Here is a 25,656-nt window from a genome sequence, read left to right as displayed (position 1 = left end):
GTGATCCAAGGTTGTTCTGTTCTTTGACCAACACTCCATTGTTTTTATTACTGTTGTTATTGTTGTTCAGTGTCTGACTCTTTGCGACCAAATGGACTAGAGCATGCCAGGCTCCCCTGTCCTCCACTATCTCCCAGAGTTTGCTCAAATTCATGTGCATTGAGGCAGTGATGCTATATAACCATCTCATCCTCTGCTGCCCCTTCTCCTTTTTGCCTTCAGTCTTTCCCAGCATCAGGGTCTTTTCCAATGACACTTCGCAGCAGGTGGCCAGAGTATTGGAGGTTCAGCTTCAGCATCAGTCCTTCCAATGAATATTCAGGGTTCATTTCCTTTAGGATTGCCTGGCTTGATCTCCTTGCTGTCCAAGGGACCCTCAAGAATCTTCTCCAGCACCACAATTTGAAAGCATCAATTCAGCGCTCAGCCTTCTTTATGGTCCAGCTCTCACATCCATACATGACTATGGGAAAAACCATAGCTGTGACTATACGGGCCTTTGTTGGCAAAGTGATGTCTCTGCTTTTTAATATGCTGTCTAGATTTGTCATAGCTTTCCTTCAAGGAGCAAGCATCTTTTAATTTTATTACTGTAGATTTGTAATATTTTATCCCATAGGTTCCTTCCCTGATACAGTCACTGGTTATTATTCCAGGTGACTTGCTCTAACAATTTATTCTCTATATCCCCTCTGGGTGGAGACTCTTAAAATTCAAATTTTCTCTGCTTTTCTGTCAAAGCTTCCTTTCAGGGGCTGCCATGGATGGGTGTGCAGGTTGTATACTGCACAACCACATGGTCACTAGTCACATCAACAGGCCTATCTGTCCAATTTTCATATTTACAGTACTTTTATTGGTTTTCCAAGATGCACATTGGTTCACATTTCTAACATCTCTGAAACGGATATGGGCCTCCCACGGATGGTAGGCAATAGCTTAATTAGGGTGAAAAGTCATGATGTTATAACATTTCCGGCAAGACCACATAGGTGGTAAAGTGGCAGAGCTGGGATTTAATCCCAGCAAGACAAATCTACAGTTGTAATTTAATGCAGAAGTTATGCTCCATATTGGGAGGAATTCCTGGGTCTGGTCATTCGGAAGAAGACAAAATTTTTTGTCCATAATGTAAAAAGCATGTGTGCAGGTGCCTGTCAGCGAAAGCACATGGGTGGGGTGGAAACTCAGAGGAAACTGGAGACTGTGCCCCCTGGGGAAATGCCAGGACCCACCAGCCCTCCTTCTTGTCCAGCTCTTCCTTCTAGAGGAGATGCGAGAACGCAAGTTTGATGGCTTTGCCCGCACCATCCAGAAGGCCTGGCGGCGCCATGTGGCAGTCCGGAAGTACGAGGAGATGCGGGAGGAAGGTGAGAGGCAGGTGGGAAGCTGGGGCTGAGGACGGATTGGCTTGGGGGAGCCAAACCCTGACCTCTGCCCCCCCGACCCTGTGCCCCCACAGCTTCCAACATCCTGCTGAACAAGAAGGAGCGGAGACGCAACAGCATCAATAGGAACTTCGTTGGGGACTACCTGGGGCTGGAAGAGCGGCCGGAGCTGCGTCAGTTCCTAGGCAAGAGAGAGCGCGTGGACTTTGCTGACTCAGTCAACAAGTATGACCGACGCTTCAAGGTGAGGCACTAGCTGGTGGCCATATCCGGGACCCTGCCCACGCCCCACCAGAGGTACTCCTGCACCTTGCCCAAATACATCTGCCCATGAATATAGGCTCAACTAATGTAGACACAGCTGTCCATCAGATATATCCTTGTATATAGCCCACACACACTTGTCCATCAGATGTATCCTCACCGGGTCAGACACATCTGTCCAGAACTGCAAGCTCACCTTGTTCAGAAGCTCTGACCACAGGACACCTTCACTTATCCAAGACACACCTATCCATTAAGTATCCTCTCATGCAGTCTAGACAGGCCTCTCAATTAAACACACCTTCACCTTGCACAGATATACCTGTGTACAGGTAAACTCTCATCAGGCCTGGACACTCAGGTTCAACAAACATACCTTCACCTATTCTGTACCTGTTCATTGCCCACACACTCCTTTCTAGCCAGCATAACCTTGTTTAACCTCCTGTTTCTTATAAAAAGTAGCCACTCATATACCTTCATGTAGAGGGACCCTCCCCTGACCTGCCCTTCACCTGACCTGCTGGCACTACCCCTCTGCCTGGGTTGATGCCCTGAGACCAGGCTGCCCATGCCCAGGGCTCCTGGCACCAGCCTCTCTGGTCTTGCATCCTCATAGCCCATCAAGAGGGACTTGATCCTGACACCCAAGTGTGTGTATGTGATTGGGAGGGAGAAAGTGAAGAAGGGGCCTGAGAAGGGCCAGGTGCGTGAAGTCCTGAAGAAGAAGCTGGAAATCCAGGCGCTCCGGGGAGTTTCTCTCAGGTGAGGCCCCCCCACTAGCACCCTTCATCATCAGCTGCCCTCCTGTCACTCCATCTGTCACCCTGAACATGTTACCTTCTATACCTGCAACTTTCTCTTGGTCCTGCCACCTTCACTTGCCTTGCATTTATGGTCATTTGCCAACAGCACCAGTCCCCTCCCCTGATTCTTCTCTATTACCACCTTTTCCAGCTCCTTGCCACCTCTGTTTGCCCCCACCTGTGTCACCCCTCATTTGCCCCTCCCCTATTGCATCTCACATATCAGCCCTTCCGCCAGCCTCACCTGTCACTCTCACCTGCTTTTCCTCCCGCCCCTCCCCCAGCACGCGGCAGGATGACTTCTTCATCCTCCAAGAAGACGCGGCCGACAGTTTCCTGGAGAGCATCTTCAAGACTGAGTTCGTCAGCCTCCTGTGCAAGCGCTTCGAGGAGGTGGTGCGGAGGCCCCTGGCCCTCACCTTCAGCGACACGTACGACCCTCACCTCCCGCACCATCCTCGGGCTGGGCTTGGCACAGCGCCCCATCCCCCGCCTCACAGACTGACCGAAATGCGCCCTTGCCTTGCCCCCTTCCATCTCAGCCCGGGTCCGGCAAGGATGGGATGAGGAGGTGACCCCTTTTTGGCGGGTGAGGACAACCACAGCTTCCTCCTCTCCTCACAGACTACAGTTCCGGGTGAAGAAGGAGGGCTGGGGCGGAGGTGGCACCCGAAGCGTCACTTTCTCGCGTGGTTCCGGCGACGTGGCGGTGCTCAAGGCTAGCGGCAAGGCCCTCACAGTCAGCGTGGGTGACGGACTACCCAAAAGCTCCAGTGAGTCTGCGCAGAACCAGGAGATTGGGGCACAAGAGGCGGGCCCTGTAGGGGGTGGGATCAGAGACAGGGACCAATGAGGACCGTGGGGCGGAGCCAGTGAGGGAGGTCAAGAGTGGGTAATGGACGAGGCCACGAAGAGGGCAGGGCTAGAGAGGCGACCAATAAGTGAGAGAGAAATATGGAGGGGTGTGGCCATAGGGTAGACCTGTGTGTCAGTTACTAAATGGGAAGATCTTTGGAGAGGGCGGGCCCAAAAGCCAGTGAGTGGTGGGTCCTGGAGAGGCGGGGCCAATTATTGGGTGGAACCAATCAGTGTTCCAGTAACTAAGGGGCTCTGTCCTGATCAGAGAGCCAGTGAGGTAGGTGGCGGGGCCAAGAATCTAGTGTGGTCACCACTCAAATCCCTGTATCTTTTCCCCTTTCCCTTTCAGAGCCTACACGGAAGGGGATGGCCCAGGGAAAATCTAGAAGGCCGGCCCAGACCGCTACCCGGGCAGCTCCGGGGCCCCCCAGAGGTGAAGAGACACCTGCCACTAAATGTCTTCCTTGCCTCTTCTGGGCTCCAAGGCCCAAGACAGACCTCCTCTCAACAGGATCTTACAAACAGTGGACCACTCTGTTCTTTTTTGTCCAGAACTCTCTATAGCTCCCTATCTCCCATAGAATAAAGGCTAAGCTTAGTTTGGTATTCAAAAACGCTTCAGATTCTGACCCCAGCTAACCACTGACCTCTTCTCTCCTTCCATCTTACACTCCTGTCATGCAAGCTACATCTTATTTTGCCAATTTACCAAATTTTGTCTTCCCTCCAGGCCTTTGCTTGATCTGTTTGCTCTGCCTGTCTCCCAAACTCCTATTCCACATGAACTCCTATTCATCCTCTAAGACCCACCCACAAAAGCCCTCCTACAGAAGTGGGTGGGGGAAAAGCTTACCCCTGGCAGAGTCTCCATCTATGCCTTCCTAGCCCCAGGGTCTCTTTCTCCAGGCCAGCCCTTATCATACAGGGTTGAGAGTAGCTGCCTCTTCCCTCAGGGAACTTGGAGCTAAGTCCTCAAATCCTACTAGCATCACCCTGACACCCTTACTCTCGCTGCAGGCCTGGACCGCAATGGGGTGCCTCCCTCTGCCAGAAGGGGCCCCCTGCCCATGGAGATCACATCTGGAGGGGGCTCCCAGCGGCCACCGCGGGGCCCTCCATCCTCAGCCTTGGGGGCCAGCAGACGCCCACGGGCACGGCCTCCCTCGGAGCACAACACAGAATTCCTCAATGTGCCTGACCAGGGCGTGGCTGGGTAGGTGGTGTGGGAGGGCAGCCCCAGGAATGGGATGTGGAGTGTCTGGGGCTGTGACGAGTGCCCTCATGTGCCTACAGCATGCAGAGGAAGCGCAGCGTGGGGCAGCGACCTGTGCCTGGTGTAGGCCGACCTAAGCCCCAGCCACGGATGCATGGCCCCAGGTGCCGGGCACTGTACCAGTATGTCGGCCAAGATGTGGATGAGCTGAGCTTCAATGTGAACGAGGTCATCGAGATCCTTATGGAAGGTGTGTGTGCCAGGGCAGAAACAGGACACCTCCAGAGTGTGGAGGTCACCTCCTTAACAACCCTGGGAACCTGGCCTCACTGCATCACACCCAATACCCCAGCCTCGTTTTTCCCATCTGTCAAGCACTAGGGCCAATAGCAGACCTCCCTTGTGAGTTGGAAATGGGCCTTGTCTGGATGGCCCAGGCCACCTCCTACTTTGCCCCTGGGTTGCACCTAGAGGAGCTTCAACAGCACCCTCTGCAGGTGGGTGGGGGAACATCTTAGGAGTTATTCCTGGGTCACCCGTGGGGATCATGGGGAGGAACCTATAGGAGAAGGATGAGGAAATAGCGCAAGTGAATGGTCTAGAAAATGAAAGTGTCAGGGGCAAGGCAAATGCACGTGCAACTCCATCCCTTCTTTCTGTCTTGGAGAAGACAGTCTCTGCCCTATGCCGGGCCAATGGGGACAAGACAGACAGACACAGAGCCAGCATGAAGGCTTTCTCTGGGGTGAGCTGGGCATGGGACCATATTTTCTCCTCTCCCACAGATCCGTCAGGCTGGTGGAAAGGCCGGCTGCATGGCCAGGAGGGCCTCTTCCCCGGAAACTATGTGGAGAAGATCTGAGTGGGGCAGGGGCCTGGGACCCTGCCCTCCCACCTGCCCGCCTGGATCCTGCAACACGGGTCTCGTTTCCCTTGGCTGCATTGGCCAGAAGGTCCAGTTCTGTGACCTCCAGCCTGGCCTAACCCAGGCCCTGGGTCTAGGGGTCACGACTGCAGCCCCTGTCCCCCCTCCCTGGACCCTGGCCTCCCGCAAGTCATACCTGTTTCCTCCTGTGTCAAACAGGGCTAACAGGACCTACCTCACAGCTGCCTTGTGAGTAGGATATGAGCTGTGTCCCAGGGGCAAAGAGCCAAGCACAGTTGGGGGGACCTTGACAAGCTTGACTTTCCTCCTCTCATAAACGAGGCAATAAATGTTTGCCGAGTGAAAATATGAATTAACTTACTGAGCACCAACAAGGACTGCCTTCTCATAACCCTGTGAGGTAGGATCAGCAAACAACCCCATTTTACAGATGGAAAAATGGAGGCTCAGGGAGGTTTAGTCACTCACCCAAGATTCCACAGAGCCAAGTCTTGAACTCAGATATGCTCCTGTCCCTCAAAAAGCTTGAGTTTGTCTCACTTGCTGGCTTCCAGAAGCTACATGCCAGCTCTCCTGCAGAAAATGTTCTGGTGGGCCCTGTCAGCTTTTGAATCTACACACCTCCCCAATACCAAACCCAGCTGGGACCCTGAGGAAGGAGGCAGGTCCCACATGGCCCCCCATAATCCACTCAGAGTCATCCCTGGACCCTACCCCCCACCCCATATCTCTTTCCTTAGCTCTCACTCACCTGGAGTATGGACCAGTTCTGCATTTGAGGGCTTTCTGCACTTATGTCATGGTGAAGGAGGGGTCAGCCTGGCTACCTGTCCACCCCTCCCAGCTGTCCCCAAGCCAGTGCTGGAGTCTGAGCCTTTCAAACCTCCCCACACGTGCAGGTGAATCCTTAGGTCTGAGCCTAAGGATTTTGACTTTCCAAATGAACACCCCCTCTGTGCTCAGCCCCACAAAGAGCAGTCAGTCTGGAAGAGATGGAACCAGATAAGTGAGGTCAGGACTGACCCAGAGAAGGGACTGGGGCTAGAGGAGGGGACAGGGATGCAGAGAGAGAGTGTAGGCGTTGCTGGAGGAGCCAAGAAGGATGAAAGGGTCAGCAGATCTTGATGGCAAATACTACACAGAGTGATCCATGCTGTGATGGAAGGACTCTAGATGGAAGGCACCTACCCACCTGGAGGATGGGAGACAGGTATCGAAGAGAGACTGGTCAGAAGAGCCTTCTTCAGGATCCACACCTACCTGGAAAGCTGAGCGTGGCTGGAAAAAAAAAAAAAATCCCAGTTGTGCAACTGTGCCTCAACAGCCCTGTTATTAGTCAATCATTACACAAACATTTAACCTGTCTCTTGAATTGGGGGCTTTCCTGGTGGCTCAGACAGTAAAGAATCTGCTTGCAATGCGGGAGACCCAGGTTTGATCCCTGGGTCAGGAAGATCCCCTGCAGAAGGGAATGGCAACCCACTCCAGTATTCTTGCCTGGAGAATCCCATGGACAGAGGAGCTTGGTGGGCTATAGTCCATGGGGTCGCAAAGAGTCAGACACGACTGAGTGACTTTCGCTTTCACACTTCACAATCTCTTGAATGTCCCTGGTTCCCTCCATCTATGATTTTTGCCCCTCCACTGCCCGGCTACCACTGTGCATGTCTCTCAGCAACACTTAGATTAGGGGACAGACTGCGGGAGGACTGTGTGAGCCACAACATCATCAGCTGGGCGTTTCCTGGTGTTGAAGGGGAATGAAGGCTTCTATCTCCTTTCTCTAGAAATCTCCATGCAGGCTGCCTCTCTTCCCGGTAAGGGGTATAGCCCTGAGGCCCCACTGCAATAGCCAACACCACATTTGCAGGAAGTAGGGCTATTCACTGGGAATGAAGAGGAGAGTAGGTTTGACATCTAGCAGACAGCATCTCACATCTAGGTTATAGCACCCTCGGACTGCAAACCTCAGTCACCTTAGCCCCGCCCATTCAGCAACATCCTGTTGACTCTGTTACAAAGTTTCTTAAATCAGGCCCCTCCTCTCCCTTTCCTGGCTCTCTGTCCTTTCTGAGACCTCACTCCACCCTTCCCCAGATTGCACCAACCTCCCCTGCGCACATGCTCAGGCGCACACACACACCCTGCATAAAAAGGATTTTTTAATGAGTTTTTAACCATATTAATAATAATCAAAAGAAAATTGTTTTTTTAAAATTCAGACAGCCCAAAAGTGTGAAAAATCTGTCTTCCCTCTCACTGCAAAATTCCTGTCCATTCCCCCTCCACCCCAGTTTGTTGATGTCTCCTCCCAATGATATTCTTGGCATATAAAAGCAGATAGGTATATATTATCGGAGTAGAAAATGGCATCCCCACCTCCGGCATCCTTGCCTGCAAAATTCCATGGTCCGAGGAGTCTGACGGGCTACAGTCCATGGGGTCGCAAAGAGTTGGACATGACTGAGCCACTAAGCACTCACAGGCACATCTTATGTACATAGATGGAAATACATTGTATATAAAGCCAACACTTGCCTAGAACTCTCAAATGCTTAAATAATGTATTCCAGAGATCTTAGATCAAAGATCCATTTTACTGTCCCAACAATGACGCATCCTCCAAAGGACACCCAGCAGATGGTGTACCTCCCCCCGCTAAAAATTCATCCGCTAGAATAGAGACCACACACCTCTCTTTCCACGGTTCACTAGGTCCCTGAATGACCTTTCTTGAACCATGTCCACATTCTGATCTTCACTCCCTGCCTCCACCTGGCTCCAGCAGTGAGCTGATCACTTCATTGTTTGAAAAAGATAAGCTTGTCCCTCCCCAACTCAGGCCACTTGCACCAGCTATTCTTTCTTCCCACAACCATGTGGCCTCCTGAACTTCCATTGGATAACTCCCTCCTGACAATCAGGCAACAGCTCGGAAGTCATCTCACAGAGAATCTTCCCTGGCCCGTCAACATCACGTCCTTCTGGGCCTCCCCCCACCCCCCCACCCCGCCACCCCCCATCCCTTTATTGTGCTCAGCCACTCAGTCACCACTGACTCTTTGCAACCCCATGGACTGTAGCCTACTAGGCTCCTCTGTCCATGGGATTCTCCGCAGCAAAAATACTGGAGCGGGTTGCCATTTCCTCCTCCAGGGGATCTTCCTGACCCGGGGATCAAACACGCGTCTCTTACATCTCCAGCATTGACAGGCGGGTTCTTTACCACTAGCGCCACCTGGGAAGTCCTTTTTCCTTTATGGCACTTAATATAACCATAAGATCATTTCCCGCATTTGTTGATTCATTGTCTGTTTCCCCACTTTAAAACGTGAGTGCCCCCTGAGAGCAGGAATGTTGGCCTGTCCTGTTCATCTCTGGGTCCCCAGAGCCTAGCGCAAAGTAGGCACTCAAGGAACGTAAGTTGGATAGGTGACTCATTTCACGCCAGGGCTCTCCACCTATCCTCCTGAAAACACACACCGCTCCCTCTTTAGGCTACACACGTTCCGGGTGTCCTGAGGACAGGTAGTGAACTTGTTTTCCCCCCTTGGCTATCTCCACAGATCCAGTCCAACTTCCGGACCAAGTGCATTGAAAATGGTGACGTCCGTGGCAATTTCCCTCCAAAGAGGCAGCCCTCTAAACACGACCTTCTCAAAACTGAGAACTGCTGCTTGTCCCCCTTCGAGATATGGTGACGGGACTGGAGGAAATGAAGATGCTCATTTTGCACAAGAGAACACAAAGGCCCGGAAAAATTTTAATCCTAGATCTCTGCACACATTTTCTGTACATAACAGTTCCGGAGAATCCTGGATCTCAGGCCCCACCTCCTCGCCGAGCACTGTGCGCGGACCCCGCCCCCATTCTCGCGAGAGCTAGGAGCCGAAAAATGGCGCCGACGTGAGCGCGAGCTTGCGGCCACCGAAGGAGTCGCCGCAGCCTTAGCTGGAGCCGCCGGAGCCGCGGGAACAAGAGGCTGAACCAGGCTGAGGATGGTGAGTGCTACACCGTGGACGCGGACGAGGCGAACAAGCAGGGACTGGCGGGGAGCGGCCTTCTAAACCTCCGGCCGACCCCGCCCCCACATCCGGGCAGTCGCCCGCCGCTGTCACTCGGGGAGCACCCTACCCCCTACTTCCGGTCCTGGCTTCGAGTGGGCCACGCCTACAGGGCTCAGGCACCGCCCCCTGATCTTTATATGTTTGGGGTCCCAGCACCTCCAGTTCGCCTGCATAGCTCGAACCCCGCTGGTAGATATATCTCCGTCCTCAAACACCCACTTGGCCACTTTTGGCCCTCCAGCATCTTCCTAGCCGCGCCCTGTTCAGAGCCCCGTCTTTGCCCCGCCCACTCCCTCTGGGCCACGCCCCTGCCTTGTAGTTGGGGGCCCCCCCCCCCAGCTTTCCAAGTTAGGATCAGAGCATGCTTCTTTCATATAGGGGCTTCCCTTCTACATTTGGCACACCTCCCAACTCTCTTCCGAAGGATGGGGATACTGGAGGCAGACGTTCAACCCCCTCACCCACTGCCTCTCCTTAGGATGGGGGCCAACTGGGTGATGTCTCCAGGGCATTCGCTGTTTCAGAAACACCCAATGGTTATGGCGGGGTGAAGGGGTTCCCCTAGCTGGCGCAGGCAGACCCTGGGCCCAGGGGGTTCTCCCCACCTCTTCCTTTCACCAGGATGAGGAACCCTCAGGGCCCAGCCCGGACATGCCGGCTACTGCAGAGCCCAGCTCCAGTGAGACCGACAAGGGGGTGTCCCCAGTTGTGGCTGCTATAGCCAAGTCCTCTTGCATGGAGGAGGAGCCGGGCCCTGACCGGGCAACCACACCCCCAGTGTGGGAACGTGGAGCGCCCACCGGAGGGACCCAGCAGGGTGCCTCCCCAGCCCCAGACAGTGGCCATCCTGGACCTGGACACAGCCTTGGCCCAACCAGCACTGTCTCCGGGACCAGTGAGGACCTGCGGCCTCCCAGACGACGCCCACCACCAGGTGACCTGTGATGGGACCTTCTGGGGGATCACAGGCCTGGAACAATAGAAGTGCAGACTACTGAGTATCTCCAGACTGGGGGCCCACCTAGAGGGAATCACCACTTACTGAGCCCCATTGCGTGCCAGGCTGTGGCTCCACGAGGAGCCAGGGAAACTCAGCTGCTACTTTCTGGCGGGGGAGGCAGAGGGTAAAGGCCCCAGTAAGAAACCATAGTTAGTAGTTGCAAGGTAGTTGCAGCCCTATAAATGCCCCTCTGAGGCAGAGCCCTGGACAGCGTGGATGATGAAGGGACGGTGACCCTCTCCCCGCTTCTGTGCATCCTTCAGGGAAGCAGATACCATGCTCCAGCCCAGGCTGCTGCCTCAGTTTCCCCAGCGTTCGAGACCTGGCACAGCATCTGCGTACCCACTGCCCACCCACACAATCCCTGGAAGGTAGGGCCAGGGTAGATGATGGGGAGGCAGTTTAGGGTGGGAGGCGAGCCGAGCCTCCGGGCCAGACCTGGCCACCCCACTCCACTCCTCTGTCATTCATCCCTGCGCCGCCAGGCAAGCTCTTCCGCTGTTCCGCCCTGAGCTGCACCGAGACCTTCCCCAACATGCAGGAACTGGTGGCCCACGGCAAGCTGCACTACAAACCCAACCGCTACTTCAAGTGAGACCTGGTCCACCGCAACCTCTGCCGGTGTGGGGGACCAGGCAGCTCCCCCTGACCACTGATTTTGACAGCTACTACCTGGGATCCCGGCTTTTCTCCCTTCCTTTTCCGAGGGGGTTGGGTCGGGAAGTGGACGTGATCTAGGGCCAGCCTTGCCCTTACCTGCCCAGAAGAGACTGGTCCCTAGAGCCAATTCCAGGGACCCCGAGGGCGGGGCTTGGGAGGGGGTGTGTGTGTAGGGGGGGACATACACGGCACGACTTCGCCCAGTCCTCTACCTCCCAAGAGGAAAACTGATCACCTAAGGCAAAATTGAGACTTCCTTCCTCATCTTCCCAGGGTTCCGACCTGGAGAAGTCCGGAAGGGTCGCGACCACTGTGGGCGGCAGCTTAGGGCAAACTCCTCCCCCGCAGATGGGGGAGTCAGGTTGTTGGGGCCCAGGGCCCTTGACCACCCTGGAGCGGCGACTCTCCAGGTTACCGCGGATAGGCCCCTCCCTGGGTCCCCTGGGAGACCCAGCCCAGCCCTGTGCTGCCCCCCAGGTGTGAGAACTGCCTGCTGCGCTTCCGCACGCACCGCTCGCTCTTCAAGCATCTGCATGTTTGCGCCGAGCATGCGCAGAGCCCAGCCCCGCCGCCGCCACCCCCGGCCCTGGACAGGGAGCCGCCGGCGTCTGAGCGCCCCTCGGAGTCCGACCCTGCGCCGGCGCCTGGCCTGCCGTACCCGCTGCTCGAGCCGTTCACGACCCCTGCCCCTGCCCCCACCGGGCCCTTTCTGCCCTACCTGAACCCCGCGCCTTTTGGCCTAAGTCCCCCACGCCTGCGCCCCTTTCTGGCCGCCGCTCCCGGGCCTCCTGCCTCCAGCGCCGCCGTCTGGAAAAAGAGCCAAGGTGAGTGTGGGCTATCGGGGCCGCCTTTAGGGTGGGCTGGGCTCACTCTGACTTCTGGCCTTGACCCACCCGTTGACCGCAGGTGCAGGCGGCAGCCCGCGAAGACCCCAGGGCGGCTCCGACGCGCCCTCAGGTGCGTGCAGGTGACCACCAGGGAGGGTGGAGGGGATTTCTTTCCTGCTCCCTGCGGGACCTGGGGGATACCCACCTCCTTTCCAGGTGCCCAGAAATGTCTCCCCCCGAAATACAGGATTTTGCCTTAAAAATTGCGGCCCCTGCTCCTTCATGTGCGCCAGCGTTTCCGTGTAAAACTCGCGCCCGGATCCAGAGCCCTTCCTCCCTACATGGGTTCAGAGGATGGGAGGAGGGGACGCGGATAAGTCAAGTTTAGTGCCCCCAGACACCTGGGGAAACGTTCGGCCAGGCCAGCGCCCGCCCCCCCCCCAAAATGCCCCCACTCCCGGGAGCTGATGGGGAGGCTGGGAAAGGTCCGACCCGCCCTCGCCCAGGGCCCGGGCTGACCGGGTCCCGCCTGCCCGCAGGGCATGCGGCTCCCAGCCGCATCGTGTGGGAGCACACGCGCGGCCGCTACTCGTGCATGCAGTGCGCCTTCTCCACGGCCTCGCGGCCCGCCATGACCCTACACCTGGAGGACCACCGCCCCGGCGGCCCCGCGGCCCCGGCGCCTGGGCAGCCGCGCCCCGACGCGCAGGCGGGTAAGGCCTGGGGTGGGGGGAGCGTGTGGGTGGGAAGGGCGGGGGGCCCTGAGGCGAGGTGGGGGATGAGGCTCAGGCGCCCCCTCCTCTGCTCCACCCAGACCCTGCCCCGCTGGCACCCAAGGTATCGCCGCTGCTGTCTGAGGGGGAGTGTCCAGTTTTCTCGCCGCTCTGAACGCCGCTGCATAGGGAGCGGGCTGTGGGTAATGGTGTCATTTTAGGGAAAGCCTGAGATGGCAGGGGTGGGGGGTCAATAAAAGAGGCAGATGAGCCAGCCGTAGATGAGATGTGCCGTGTCTGGGTCCCTTGCTCCTCCACTGCAGTCCTGGGGCACCGCCACCTCGGGAGGAGGCAGGTCCCCCCTCACGGCCCATCTGTGTCCCGCCTACCCTGTTACCTCAACCCTGGGACATCTGTCGGTGATGTTCCCTTCTGTCCTACCACTTCCAGAAACCAGATGAGATGGCAGTTTCCAGTTTTATTTGAAAAGTACCAGGAGCACCCAGCTGGAACCCCCCAGATCCTGAGGCCTGTGCCAACCCTCAGGGAGGTGACAGAGCAGTCCTGGCAGGAGTAGGGTGGTGCCAGGTCACCCAGGCCTGGGCACTGTGTGGCAGGCTGGGGCTTAGGCCTCATAGCCATTCTCCTCCTCCCTGTCCTCTGGACTCGCATTGTGGGCTGCCCATCTCCCCTTTTCTCTCCAGCCCTGAGGATGAGGGTGCGTCTCAGCCAGTCCTGCAGAGCCTGGCTACCTCTCTTCTCCTCTCCCCCCTATAGGTTCTCTGCTTCCTTTTCCTCCTGGGAGTCAGGTAGGGGCCAGGGTTCAAAATCTGGTCCCACAGCTGCTGTCACCAGAACCCTGAAGGTCAAACCTCCAGGGTATGGAAGCCCCATCTCTCTGGGCCTGGCTTTACCTCCTGCATCTGTCTCCCTTCCAGCCCTGTGGCCCCCTAGCCCAGACCTCAGCCCTTGCCTGGTCCTGGGCACCAGAAGCAATCTTCCACCCCCCGCCCCCTCCTTCCATCCTCTCTGAAGACCTCTGGAAACAAGTCTCTTCCAATCGTGCCCCTTCCCCTGCTTAGTACCCGTATCACTCCTCTCAGCTCTCTGGATGAACATCCTGTCCTCCTAGTAGCCTACAAGGCCCAATCTTGCACATCTTCCACCCCTCCTATCAGGGCCACACTCACCATCCTCCTCCTCTTCCTCCTGGGGAACCTAGACATCCTGTGAGCAAGAATCCAGCGACTCCTAGCCCCACCCCACCCTGTTTCACTCCTTACCTCCTCCATCTTCCAGGTCATCAGGGTTCTCTGTCTGCCGCCAACAAGACACTGGTCACCCCCTGGGGGGGGAAGTCCCCAGGCCCCACCCCTCACCCAGCAGCCTCTTGTCTTCCCCTTGTCCCCTTTCCCATCCTCCCCCAGTCCTCCTCAGAATCTTCATCTCTCAGTCTCAGAGCCAAGCAAGGTCCCCAGCATGGAAGCCATCCAGGTAAAGCCTAGCTGGGGTATCGGCTCAAACACCTGCTCCCGTTAGCATGGCCGCTGTGTCTCCTCGAAGGTGAACACTTCCAGGTTCTGAAGGCCCTTCCGCTTCTCCTGGGAAGGGCCGTAGGGAGATCTGGCGCCCTTGGGACCTATCCCACCTGGACACCCAGGAGCTGGGCTGCCTACTCCTCCATCCTCGGCCTCACAAGGGGCTTCAGGGCTCCAGTGTTCTTGATGGGGTTGCAGCTGAGGCCCAGGTAACTCAGGCCAGGTGACCACACTGCCACCATCTCCAGGCCCCCAGGCCCCCACTGAGGCAGCTGACACCCAACACGAGCTGTGGGACCATTAGGGAACCCTGGGGGCTCCAGACCCCCATAAGCTCCCCCCACACACGCTTCTCAGCCAGACCCACAGCTGGGTGACCCTGGGGTCATTCAACCTGTTTTGGGGGTCTTTTGGGTATGACATGCAACATGTGGGACCTTAGTTCCCTTACCAGGGATCAAACCCATGCCCCCTGCACTGGGAGCACAGTCCTAACCACCGGACTGCCAAGGAAGCCCCAAAACTGAACCTCTCAGTATCTCACTTTTCTAGTCCTTAAAATGGGTGTCATGACAGTCAGCCTTTGGAGTTCTTGTGAGAATTCACAGAGGGATGGGGAGAGAGGGAAAGGGCTTGAGAAACGTTGGCCAGCAGTTCACATCCTTCCAGCCACCAAGCCTGTGGCCGGCTGCCTGGGGCCCTCTCAAGAACTTGGGGAGGAGGTGGGTCAAGGGCCCACTGTACGGGTAAGAGAAGGTGAGGCTATGTTGGTAAGCTGACTGAGCCCAACTCTAGCCAGGCCTGGTTCCAGAGTCACACTGATTTCTACACGACCCCAGAAGTGGGACACAGTTACCACTGATGAGAAAACCCAGGCACTCTCACCTTTTTCTGCACCTCCAAGGCCCTAGACACCTTTGGGAATATGGCCCTAGGCTCACCCTTTCCTGCATCTTCAGGGCTCAATGTCATATCTCCAGGGGACCAGGGTTCCCCAGCCCCTAGGAGTTTTCCCCATAAGGCCCTCATTCACCCATCCCCGAATCCAGGCAGTGCTACTTGCCAGTGTGTCAGGACCTTTCCAGAGAGACTCAGAGCCAACATCTTGGCCCAGGTACCTGCCTCCCAACCCCATCACCCACGTAGATGCAACAGCCCCTCCCATGGGTACAGTGGGTCCATGGTCCCCATGCTCCCCGGGCCCCTCGCTGGCCTCGAGCAAGCTGAAAGAGGTCTGAGGCCTGGGGAGCTGGGTCACTGAAAACTGCCTCCTACCCTCGTGCACATGTGTTCAGTTGCTCAATGGTGTCCGACTCTTTGTAACCAGTAGCCTGCCAGACTCCTCTGTCCATGGAATTCTCCAGGCAAGAATACTGGTGTGGGTTACCATTTCCTCCTCCAGGAGATCATCCCAACCCAGGGATCGAACCCACATCTCTTATGTCTCCCACATTGGCAGGCAGATTCTTCACTACTGCGCCACCTGGAAGCCCCGCCTCCTACCCTCATCTCCTCCCAACTCACATCCAATCTTTGCTCGCTTGGGAAGTCTTACTGCTCCCAATGTCCCTTATGGGCCACTGCAGCCCCTGGCCTCTCTCTGGCCAACCAAGCTGTGACCCCAAAGAGGGTTCCTCCCGGCCCCCACCACCTCAACTCCAAGATGCCGGAAAGCAGAGTCCCTCTGAGGGCCCCAGCTCCACCCAGCAGAGGGCGCTCAGGAGTGTCTGGAGGGAGGATGAATGAGGGGCCCGCGTGTCCTGGCAGGCACCCGCCTTGTGCAGCTACCCCAGAGGGCGCAGGCTGGCCAGAGACTGCAGGTTCCCGGGCTGAGCGGCTCTGGGACACAGACCTCTTCATTCTCATCCTCAGCCTCGTACTCGGAGGGGGATCCACACCCGGGAATGTGACCCAGAGTGCATGTCGGCCTGTGCAGGGACACAGGGACCCAGAATCCCCAAGCTCTGCTCTTAGAGCAGACGCACAGGCGGAGTCACTGCCAACTGCTGTCTGTAGCCTTCTGGAAACTTCAAACATGGCCCTGCTAGTCTAGGTGTGATCCTTGGACCACAGTATGGGCATCACCTGGGATGCTTCAGATTCTGACAGACCTGAGGCACAGCCCACACTTTATCAAGGTCCCAGAGTGACTAGTGGACACCAGTTCTTTCCCAGCTTCACATTAGAATCACCCAGAGGGTATGTAAGAAATCCCCAGGCTCAGGCCACAACCCAGACCAATTAAGTCAGAATCTCCAGGAGCAGACTTCCCTGATGACTTAGTGGTAAAGAATCCACCTGCCAGTGCAGGGGACACGGGTTTGATCCCTGGTCCAGGAGGATCCCTCATGTTGAGGAGCAGCTAAGCCCCTGCACCACAACTATTGAGCCTGTGCTCTAGAGCCTGGGACCTGCAACTACTGAAGCCCCGCCCCGGCTCCCTAGAGCCTGCGCTCTGTAACAAGAGAAGTCACCACAATGAGAAGCCTGCACACCGCAACTAGAGAGTATCCCTGCTCTCTGCAACGTGAGAAAGCCTGCTCGCAGCAGCAAAGACCCAGTGTGGCCAAAAAGTTTTGAATAAAAAAAAAGCATCTCCAGGAGCTTCTGCTCACCTCTGTGACCTCTTCAAGGGACCCCGATGGCGTGGCCAAGCTGAGAATCAGGGCTCTGCTCTCTCCCACTGGGTGTTTTCTCCTTTTTCTATGAGCCCCAAGGTCACCAACCTCCTGGGGACCAAGCCAAGCCATCAGGGTTTCCCTTCAGACAGCGCTGGTGTTGTGCCCCACCTTCACCCCCTCTTCGCCGGCCTCCCAGCCACCCCCATTTTCCTCCTTCCCTGGTCCTCTGGGAACCTGGACACTGCCCACCCACCCGCCCATCACCAAATCTGCCACCCCACCTGTGCCGTCGGCCTGTGTGACACCTGTCCCTGCAACAGGAAGTCCTGAGTCCTGCTCAGAGCTGGAAATGGGGACTGCAGGGAAGTGTTGAAATGAGGAAGGCATGTTGAGGCAACAAGGGCCGGCAGGAGGGCCTCACTCACCCAGCTCACTCCGACTTCTGGGTAAGCGTGAAGCTTACCATGCCCCTTCCCTACTGAGAACTACCCCCCACACCCCCCCACGGAGGCCCTGGCTGGAGGTGGCCTTTTGGCAGGAGGCCCTCCTAGCCTGGCACAAGTCCTCCCTGGAGTCCGGAGGCCAGCACATGGCAGAACTGGGGTGGCGATGAGGGGGCAGCAGAATCTAGAAATGAGTGACTGTTGGGAGGGAATCTGCTGACAGGATGCCCAAAGCTTGCAGGGCAGGACAGGAATTCAAGAAGCACTGACAGGATCTGAGACCAGGCTGGGGCTGTCCCCGCCTCTGCCCCTTCCACCCCTCCCGTCCCCGCCTGGCCAGCAGACCTCACCCCGTGGAGCAGAAGCCACAGTCACTTCCTGAAGGCAGCGGTCCTGGCTGGGTCCCACTCGCCTTGTGGCCCATCGCCCTCCTGCAGCCATGGTGAGTGAGTCTCCAGGGCCTGGGAGAGCCCCACACTGGCTGGAGGTGAGGGATGCCACGGGTGGAAACCAGAGGGGTGTAGTCCAAAAGTGGGGTGGCAGAGGGGCAGGAAAGCTGTTGGGGACATGAGAATGACTGCCACAAATGCCCAAAGGTAAGCAGCAGCTGGGATCCACTTCTGGGACAGCTCAGCCTCCGAGGGGTGGCGATGGGCCGAGGCTGTAACTAGAAGGGGAACGGATGGGCCTGCCAGGGTGATTCTCCTCCCCCCAGGTCAGCATGAACAGCCACCAGGTAACAGGCAGCCAAGGCGAGTGGCAGGGGCTTCCTGTGGGTGACAAAGTAGGTCATGTACCTGCTGCCCACCCTAGCAGTCCTCCAGGGCCTGACCTGCTGACCTGACTTCTCCGGCCCCCTGGGTCACCTGGGAGCCTTGTCCCAGCCCAGGTGGTGGGGGGTGCTTTCACAGAGGTATCTCAGGCCCCAGGCAGGAACTGCCACCATTCCTTGTTCTCTGGGTCAGGGGAGAGTGAAGTTCAGACAGGGCAGATGAGTGCGTGTCCTGCCCTTCCCCTCCCCAATCTCCTAGACCCCAGGTGAAGCCAGGCCCAGGGGTCTGTGGCAAGGCCACTTCTGGGGTCATTTGTCGGTCAGAGCAGGCCTGGCCTACTTGTGTGTCTCCTGAGTCTGTGACCGAGGGTGTGGGTCCTGTCAAGACGAGATCTGGGACAGACTTCATGCGCCAGAGCTGGTGCACCACATCAGACTGGATGTGGCAGAGTATATGCTGCTTGTCTTGGTGTCCAGTATATATATATATATATTTTTTGCCGTGCCGCACGGCATGTGGGATCTTAGTTCCCCAACCAGGGATCAGCGCCCGCACCTCCTGCATTAGAAGCACACAGTCTCAACCACTGAGCCACTAGGGAAGTCCCTAGTAGATTCTTTATTTCAACAAAGTTACTGAGCATCTTACTGAATGCCAGGCACTGGGAGGACAGCAGTGCTGCTGCCCTCATGTCACATTCCACAGGGGCTGGGGGAGAGGGAGTTGACACACACACACACACACACAAAACCCTAAATAGTCAAGACATTTAAAAAACGGTACTGGGTGGCAGTGTAGCAGTTAAGACTCCTTGCTTCCAATGCAAGGGACACTGGTTCAATTCCTAGTTGGGGAACTAGGATACCATGAGCTACGTGGCATGCCAATAAATAGTAAATAAATATTAAGTAAAAATAAATAGGATGATATAGAGTCGTAGGCACTAAGAGAAAAATCAGGCAGGTTGGGGAGATTGAAGTGTCCTAGGGGGATCCTTTTTTGTTGTTGTTAAATCAGGGTGGTCTGGGAAAAAAGGCCTCTATCATATGGAATAAAGGAGTAGAAACCTCGAAGAGGAGAGAACCGTGCAGTGGGAAGTGTGCCCCAGGCAGGCCAGGCGGCGGGAGCCAAGCAGGAGAGGGAGGCCAAGGAGGTGACAATGGGGGGAGGTCAGATGTACCATTCAGGGGGTTTGTGAGCTCTGGAGCTTTTACTGTGGGGAAATGACAGAGCACACCCAGATTCGGAGCAGAGGAGCACTCAGGCCTCCTCTGGCTGCTGCGTGGGGCGTTGGGGGCAGGAGAAACAAGGAGCCTCTTACAATAATGCTGTTGCAGGGAGGCCGCCTCCCCTGGGTGGATTCTTCATGGCCAGGACAGGGGTACAAGTGGTCTGAAGTTGTTCAGTTCCAGATATACTAATATAATATACATTTATCGCTTTTGGCTGCCCAGGGTCTTAGTGGTGGCACAGGGAATCCTCAGTTGAGGCATGTAAACTCTTTGTTGTGGCATGTGGGATCTACTTCCCCAAACAGGAGCTTAGCCACCTGACTGCCAGGGAAGTCCCTCCAGATACATTTTGAAATAAGAAAAGAAAGGCCTGGGGACATGCAGAAGGGGAGCAGGAGCTTGAGGATGCTCCATGGAGTTGGGGTGGGGGCGGGTATGGAAGCAGAAGGCCACAGGGGGCCCCAGTCGGGTCCAGAGTGGGGTGAGGTTGGGTGCACATTCCAGGCTTAAGTGACGAGGTCAGAGGGTGTGTGGTAGTTCAGGAAGAGAGCCTGGCACTTTTGCTGGGAGGCTGGAGACAAAAACATGGGAGTCTGGTCAAGAAAAGAGAGTCAACGGCAGAAGGCAGGGAAGAGAACAAGGGTGTGTGCCTGTGATCGGTCCTCTTGTCCCCACGTCCATCTCTCCACGACCCCCATGTGTATGAGTCCCTTGCCTGCCTGTGTCCCCCCCCAGGAGAGTCATCAGGACTTCCGGAGCCTTCAAGCAAAGTTCCAGGCCTCTCAGCCGGAGACTGACGAACTCCCCAAAAAGCCCCCGAAGCCTGAGTTCCACAAACTCAAGAAGTTTCCACAGCCTGAGCTAGGCGAGCACCCCAAGAAGCCCCCACAGCCCGAGTTCACTGACCTGCCCAAAAAGCCCCCCAAACTTGAGTTCAGTGAACTCTCCAAGAAGTTCCTTCAGCCTGAGGCCACGCCGCTCCCCAGGAAGCCCGAGGTCCCTGAGGCCCCCCCTCAGAAGCCCCCGCAGCAGCCTGAGCTCAGCAACACCCCCAGGCCCCCCGTGGAGCCCAAGTTCAGTACTCTTCCTAAGAAGCCGCCGCAGCCTGAGTTCTGTGGGCTCCCCAGAAAGCCCCCACAGCCTCAGGTCGGTGGCCTCCCTAAGAAGTCCCTGCCGCAGCCCGAGTCCACTGAGGTCCCTCCAGTGCCCCTCTTAAAGCCCGAATTCAGTGAGCCCCATCCACACTCCTCACAGCCTAACTTCAGTACTCTTCCCAAGAAGCCCCCGCAGCCTGAGTTCTGTGGGCTCCCCAGAAAGCCCCCGCAGCCTCAGGTCGGTGGCCTCCCTAAGAAGTCCCTGCCGCAACTTGAGTCCAGTGAGGTCCCTCCAGTGCCCCTTTCAAAGCCCAAATCTGGTGAGCCCCATCCCCACTCCTCGCAGCCCGACTTCAGTACATTTCCCAGAAAGATTGCCCGACCTCAGCTGAATGACCTCCCCAAGAAGCCCCTGCCACCTGAGTTTGGTGACCTCACCAGGACATCCTCAGAGCCAGAGGTCAGTGTGGTTCCAAAGAAGCCACGCCAGTGTGAGTTCAAGGCGCTCTCCAAGAAGCCCCCGCAGCTCGAGCCCACCAGCCTCTCGAGGACGTCCTCGGAGCCCGAGTTCAGCGTACTCCCCTCGAAGTTTCTGCAGCCCGAGTGTCAGGGGCCCCCTCGCAAGTTCTCGCAGCCAGAGCCCAGTTCTCTGCCCAGGAACCTCCCGAGAAAGCCCCTGCTCCCTGGCTCCTTTTCAGAGAGCTCGCTGCCCTCTGCCGTGGCGGGCTTCAGCCCCCGGGTCCCACTCAGCCCAGGGTTTGGGGCACGGCAGCAGAGATCAGGAGCCCTCACTCGGAGTGATGGCTCCAGGCTGGGTCTCAGACCTGGTCACCTGCCCCGGCGGAGGCCTCTACCTCCGGCCAGCAGCCTGGGCCCTCCCCCAGCCAAGCCCCCACTGCCCCCAGGCCCCAGGGACATCCAGAGCTTCAGGAGAGCTGCGGCAGCAGACACAGGTGGGTGTGGATGGCCCAGGTAGAAAGCAGGGGCAGGCGGGTCAGCGCTCCCCCGCATAGCCGCGCCCCCACCTCCCATCTTATGTCTCCGCAGCTCTGCCCAGGACCTCTTCTTCTGCTGGCCTCCACTTCATCCCACAGTGAGCATGGGGAGTCGGGGGCACAGGCATGGGTCACGGGGCTGAAACAGGCCCTCACTCACGTCAGGTATCCCTGCAGGGACCCAGACGAGGTGTACGATGATGTCGAGACCACAGACCACTCTGGACCCGGCCCCAGGAGCAGAGGTGACAGAGCGGGACACTCAGCCAGACCAGTCTGCTGAGGCATCCGAGGAGGGAGAACAGTCATCACAGGGGCCTTTTCTAAAAGTCCGTGTTGCTAGTACCAGGCCCCGTGACAACCCATATGCCTGAGGGATTGAAAGCAGAGCTAGGGGAGAAAAAAAAGAGAGAAAAGGGGTCAGAGAGGTCATGGCGGCTCCTGGTGGAGGAACAGGAAGGACAGCCAGAGGCAGTGGCCTGACCACGGTGCGGCCAAGCCAAGGGTTGTGTCCCAGGGTGGTGGCCATAGACATGCAGAACAGGGGAAGAATCCAATAGCGGGGCACTTCCCTGGTCTAGTGCTTAAGACCCTGAACTCCCAACACAATGGGCATGGGTTTCATCCCTGTTCCAGGAATAAGATCCTGCAAGCAGCGTGGCCAAAAAAAAAAAAAGCAAAAAAACAAAACTAGCGAGAGGATATAATGATGTATCACCAGGGATGATAGCAAGCAAGCTCAGGATAGGGATGAGGCTTAAATGTTGAGCCTGCACCTGGGTGTCAAGTGGAGGTGACCCTGAGTAAGGAAGAGGTGTCAGGAGATCCACAGTACTGGAGGTGCCTGAGGGGAAAGGCTTGGGCCTGAATTCAAGAGGGAGGTTGCTGGAGCCAGGGTGTGGCCGAGCCTCCAGGTCCATGTGCTGTATGTGTCCAAGGACCCTTTTGTCTCTTTTTCCATGCCTCCGTTCCTGGAGAGCAAGAGGAAAGCCAGGCAGGTCCAGCTCAGGGAAGAGGCATTCACCGACCTCACATGAGAAATGCACCCCATCTAACCCCACCAGCACTTTATGGAATGTGGACTGTGCCCCCCACCCCCATTTTACACAAGTAAAAGCTTGAGACATGACTTGCCCCAGCTCAGGCCAGCACTTGGGAGCCTCTGCCCCCAGGCTGCTTCCTGCCCTTATCTCCCGAGGGTCTCCTGCCAGGGAACCTCTTGTCAGAAGTGCCTGAGGGGTCCCCAGCTGCTGCCCCCTCCTCACCAGTCCAGCCCCCAAAGCCTGCTGCCTCTATGGCTGTGACTGCCTCCTGGGCCCTGCTGCTTCTCCTGGGCTTGCTTTCCCCAGGGGCTGCTTGCAACACGCCTGTGAGCACAGAGCTTCCTGACAGGGCCCCTCTTACTTCCGCTCCAGTGAGGCTCTGTGGCTCGGGTCTGAGGTGGGCCGCCGCTCCTGGGGATGTGGACGCGGGAAGCGAGCACCTCTGGCCACTCCACCTCCAGCAACTCTGCAGGCACGAGCCTACCCTTTTCTGTTTCCCCAACCCCACGTAGACCAGACGCATCCTTAGCGTAGCTCACTGTCCCCTATCCTGTGTCGGTCATTCTCCAAGACTCTGACCCAATACCACACGCTTGCCCAGATCTCTCCCTCTTGAGGGGCCGGGGTGCGGGTGCTCACAGCAGTGCGGACTGTCCCAAAGGCTGCTCTGCCCCTTTCCAGTCTGTCCCTGACCTGAGGGACTCTGGGCGCCTCCCTCCCACTCTCTGCCTCGCTCGGAGCAGTGGCAGCCCCCTGCACAGACAGGGAGCGCCTCGAGGGTCAGGAGCTGAGGGCAGCCTGCTCAGGATCTCACTGCCCAGGGTGCCAGGGCCACAGGGCGCCAGGGTCTGCCCTGCTCGCCTGCACCCAGGGCTGTGTGCTTAGCCTGCGGGAGGTGTATAGGGGCCCTGGGGTAAAGTCAGGACTGCTTCCAGCTGGGTGACCATCTCCAGCCGGGGTAGCTTCTGGGTGTGACTGTCACCTCAGCACCAGGCTGAGGCTGGAGGCAAAAAAGTGTCTGGGGAGGGGAGAATGTACCAAGCAGATATGTAGCCCCCTCCCCACCCCAGCAGCTTGATGGGGTGGGGGGCCTGGTGGTCTGGAATGCCCAGGACAGCACTAAAGTCATTCAGAGAGGACTGCAGAAGTGCTGGGGACTGCAGGTTCTAGATCCTTCACTCACCGTGTGTTCATGAGGCTCTCACTGTAAGCAGACCCTTGGCCAGCAGTGCCCTCACCTAAAAAGCTGGTCATCTGCCAGGTAGTGAGTGTGCTGTCACCTGGGAGACCCTTTCCAGTCCAGTCTCCTCATCAGCCAGACCAGGCAAGAACCCCAGCGCGACCCTTCTCAGAGGCAGACTTTGTTTCCTTTGAGGAAACACTTTCTTGGCCTTATTTTTTGACCCATATCTCATTAGAATTCCCAAAACCTAAGTGCTGTAGGAGGCAGGGGTGAAACCACCTCAAAAGCTGACAGAGAAGCCCTGCCTCTACCATTTAACAGCCTGGTGGGCTTGGGCAAGCTGCCTTACCTCTCTGATCCTTGCTACCTCCTCAGCAGGCAACTTGGGATGACAGCCATCAAAAAAGTTGAAAGAAGGGACTTCCCTGTTGGTTCAGCGGCTAAGAATTTACATTCCCAATGCAGTGGGCATGGGTTCGATCCCTGGTCAGGCAATTAAGATCCCACATGCTGCAACTAAGACCCAGAGCAGCCAAATAAAATAAATATTTTTTTAAAGAAAAGTTGAAAGAAACGGTTAACGGTTTCTGCCGTGCCTGGCCTGTGGCAGGAGTTAGGAAAATGGAAGGCAATCTACCATGAGAGGCCTGGACAGCAGAGGGTGAGGAGGAGACCCAAGTCCTGAAAACTGACCAGGGGAACATCAGGCCACCAGAGCCAGAGGCCCACACTCAATGGCCCTGCCCTAACTCGGCACTCTGACTGTCCCAGATGAAGTGCTGTCGGCTCAGCAGTACCCATGGAGGCCACTGCAAGACCCAGAGCTCAGGTACCAGAGGGAGGTGGGCAAGGCGGGGCTGAGCTGGGGAGAACAGTAAAAGGGGGGTCCCTGAGAAGCATGAGCACCTAATTCCTTGGGGGGGGGGTGCTCAGGAAGGAGAAGGCGCCCCTCCAGCCACCACAGATGCCGCCCATGGACCTGAAGTCCCTGAAGCAGCTCCGGAAGGCAGAAAAGGCTGAGCGGGAGTTTCGGAAGAAGTTCAAGGTGTGAATGAAGAGTCCTGGGAGGGCTGGGCTTGGCCCCAGGTGGCCACCGCCCCACACGGGGTTCTCAGGGCAGCAGGGCAAGCAGCAGCTCTTGTGCCCCCCTCCCCAGTTCGAGGGGGAGATTGTGGTTCAGACAAGGATGATGATTGACCCCAATGCCAAGACCCGCCGTGGGGGCGGCAAGCACCTGGGGATCCGGCGTGGGGAGATCCTGGAGGTGATCGAGTTCACCAGCAAGGAGGAGATGCTGTGCCGGGACACCAAGGGCAAGTGTGAGTGAGTCACCAGTGGAGGGCAGCCTGGGAAGGCAGACAGCCCCAAAGAGAGAGGAGACCTCACCCACCCACCCCTGCTCTCTTCACAGATGGCTATGTGCCAAGAACAGCTCTACTGCCCCTGTGAGTGCCAGCCCTGATTGGGGGCAGGGGGTGGGGAGGTGTGTGACATGGGGCAGGGTGACCCTGGCTGACCCAACTGTGCTCTCCACCAGGGAAACGGAGGTGTATGACGATGTTGCTGCCTGGGGTATGTAGATGCTCTGGGTGGATGGGAAGGGTGGGGTGAGGTCCTTTGCCACTTCTCCAGGGGCTGCTGTCTACCCGCTCACAGGGAAAGGGTCACCGAAAGTCACCTTTCTTGGCAGATCCTTTGGACAGCCAACCATTGCCCTAGGGACAGTAAGGCCCGCAGGTGTGGGGATGAAGGACAGCCCACCAGTCCAGTCACCTGCTAATAAGGAGCCCTGGACCCCAGCGTGGCCATCACAGAACCGCCTGGGCTCCTGTCTGACCATGTCCACAGACCACATAAAGTCCCTCTTTTAAAGTGATTCCTGTATCTTGTCTTTTCTTTCCCTCCTAATGAGCACACACAGTGGAGCCAAGATCAAATACTTGGGGGAAATTTGTGAGGTCCAGGTCTCCTCACCCCTCAAAGATAAAGGTCAGAAGGGAAAAAGGGGGGCAGGGGAAGGTGGCAAGGGAGGGGGCCCCTTGCTAGAAGCTG

The 25,656-nt window shown here is 57.1% G+C and overlaps 3 protein-coding genes and 1 long non-coding RNA gene across 5 annotated transcripts in view; 3 read left to right on the top strand and 1 right to left on the bottom strand.

The window, feature by feature from the left end:
* MYO1F (myosin IF) overlaps positions 1-5,761 on the top strand; it is a 36,862-nt gene extending 31,101 nt beyond the window's left edge. For both annotated transcript variants that reach the window (XM_081499299.1, XM_081499297.1), the window contains 9 exons: positions 1,256-1,370; positions 1,463-1,632; positions 2,272-2,417; positions 2,743-2,889; positions 3,083-3,231; positions 3,666-3,749; positions 4,334-4,529; positions 4,610-4,779; positions 5,315-5,761. In XM_081499299.1, the coding sequence (XP_081355425.1) occupies positions 1,256-1,370; positions 1,463-1,632; positions 2,272-2,417; positions 2,743-2,889; positions 3,083-3,231; positions 3,666-3,749; positions 4,334-4,529; positions 4,610-4,779; positions 5,315-5,391 (1,254 nt within the window). In that variant the 3' untranslated portion in view covers positions 5,392-5,761. The remainder of the gene's footprint in view (positions 1-1,255; positions 1,371-1,462; positions 1,633-2,271; positions 2,418-2,742; positions 2,890-3,082; positions 3,232-3,665; positions 3,750-4,333; positions 4,530-4,609; positions 4,780-5,314) is intronic.
* Positions 834-6,725, bottom strand: LOC145509851 (uncharacterized). Its single transcript, XR_014056499.1, has 4 exons — positions 6,608-6,725; positions 2,703-3,276; positions 1,849-1,974; positions 834-1,569 (listed from the first exon to the last, which is right to left on the bottom strand). It is a non-coding gene; the product is annotated as an uncharacterized LOC145509851 (long non-coding RNA).
* Positions 6,726-9,291: 2,566 nt separating this feature from the next.
* Positions 9,292-12,969, top strand: ZNF414 (zinc finger protein 414). Its single transcript, XM_081499301.1, has 8 exons — positions 9,292-9,416; positions 10,104-10,416; positions 10,746-10,853; positions 10,968-11,073; positions 11,620-11,966; positions 12,049-12,099; positions 12,509-12,682; positions 12,784-12,969. The coding sequence occupies exons 1-8, from the start codon at positions 9,414-9,416 to the stop codon at positions 12,855-12,857; spliced, it is 1,176 nt and encodes a 391-aa protein (XP_081355427.1). The 5' UTR covers positions 9,292-9,413; the 3' UTR covers positions 12,858-12,969.
* A 2,987-nt stretch (positions 12,970-15,956) lies between these two features.
* Positions 15,957-25,478, top strand: PRAM1 (PML-RARA regulated adaptor molecule 1). Its single transcript, XM_081499300.1, has 10 exons — positions 15,957-17,726; positions 20,025-21,336; positions 21,431-21,476; positions 21,556-21,623; positions 24,376-24,433; positions 24,538-24,649; positions 24,761-24,923; positions 25,016-25,049; positions 25,142-25,176; positions 25,295-25,478. The coding sequence occupies exons 1-10, from the start codon at positions 17,724-17,726 to the stop codon at positions 25,321-25,323; spliced, it is 1,860 nt and encodes a 619-aa protein (XP_081355426.1). The 5' UTR covers positions 15,957-17,723; the 3' UTR covers positions 25,324-25,478.
* The last annotated feature ends 178 nt before the right edge of the window (positions 25,479-25,656 follow it).

Source organism: Giraffa tippelskirchi, chromosome 6, assembly GCF_054371585.1.
Source record: "Giraffa tippelskirchi isolate mGirTip1 chromosome 6, T2T-mGirTip1v1.2.pri, whole genome shotgun sequence".
In the NCBI taxonomy this organism is placed as follows: domain Eukaryota; kingdom Metazoa; phylum Chordata; class Mammalia; order Artiodactyla; family Giraffidae; genus Giraffa; species Giraffa tippelskirchi.
This window is presented reverse-complemented; position numbering and strand designations above follow the sequence as displayed.

What these genes read in the sequence shown, in the direction of transcription:
- ZNF414 (XM_081499301.1), top strand. An exon ending in CAGACGACGCCCACCACCAG is followed by an intron (nt 10,417 to 10,745) that starts GTGACCTGTGAT and finishes TGCATCCTTCAG; the next exon opens with GGAAGCAGATACCATGCTCC. An exon ending in GCGCCCCGACGCGCAGGCGG is followed by an intron (nt 12,683 to 12,783) that starts GTAAGGCCTGGG and finishes TGCTCCACCCAG; the next exon opens with ACCCTGCCCCGCTGGCACCC.
- PRAM1 (XM_081499300.1), top strand. An exon ending in ACCCGGCCCCAGGAGCAGAG is followed by an intron (nt 21,624 to 24,375) that starts GTGACAGAGCGG and finishes TGACTGTCCCAG; the next exon opens with ATGAAGTGCTGTCGGCTCAG. An exon ending in AGTTTCGGAAGAAGTTCAAG is followed by an intron (nt 24,650 to 24,760) that starts GTGTGAATGAAG and finishes CCCCCTCCCCAG; the next exon opens with TTCGAGGGGGAGATTGTGGT.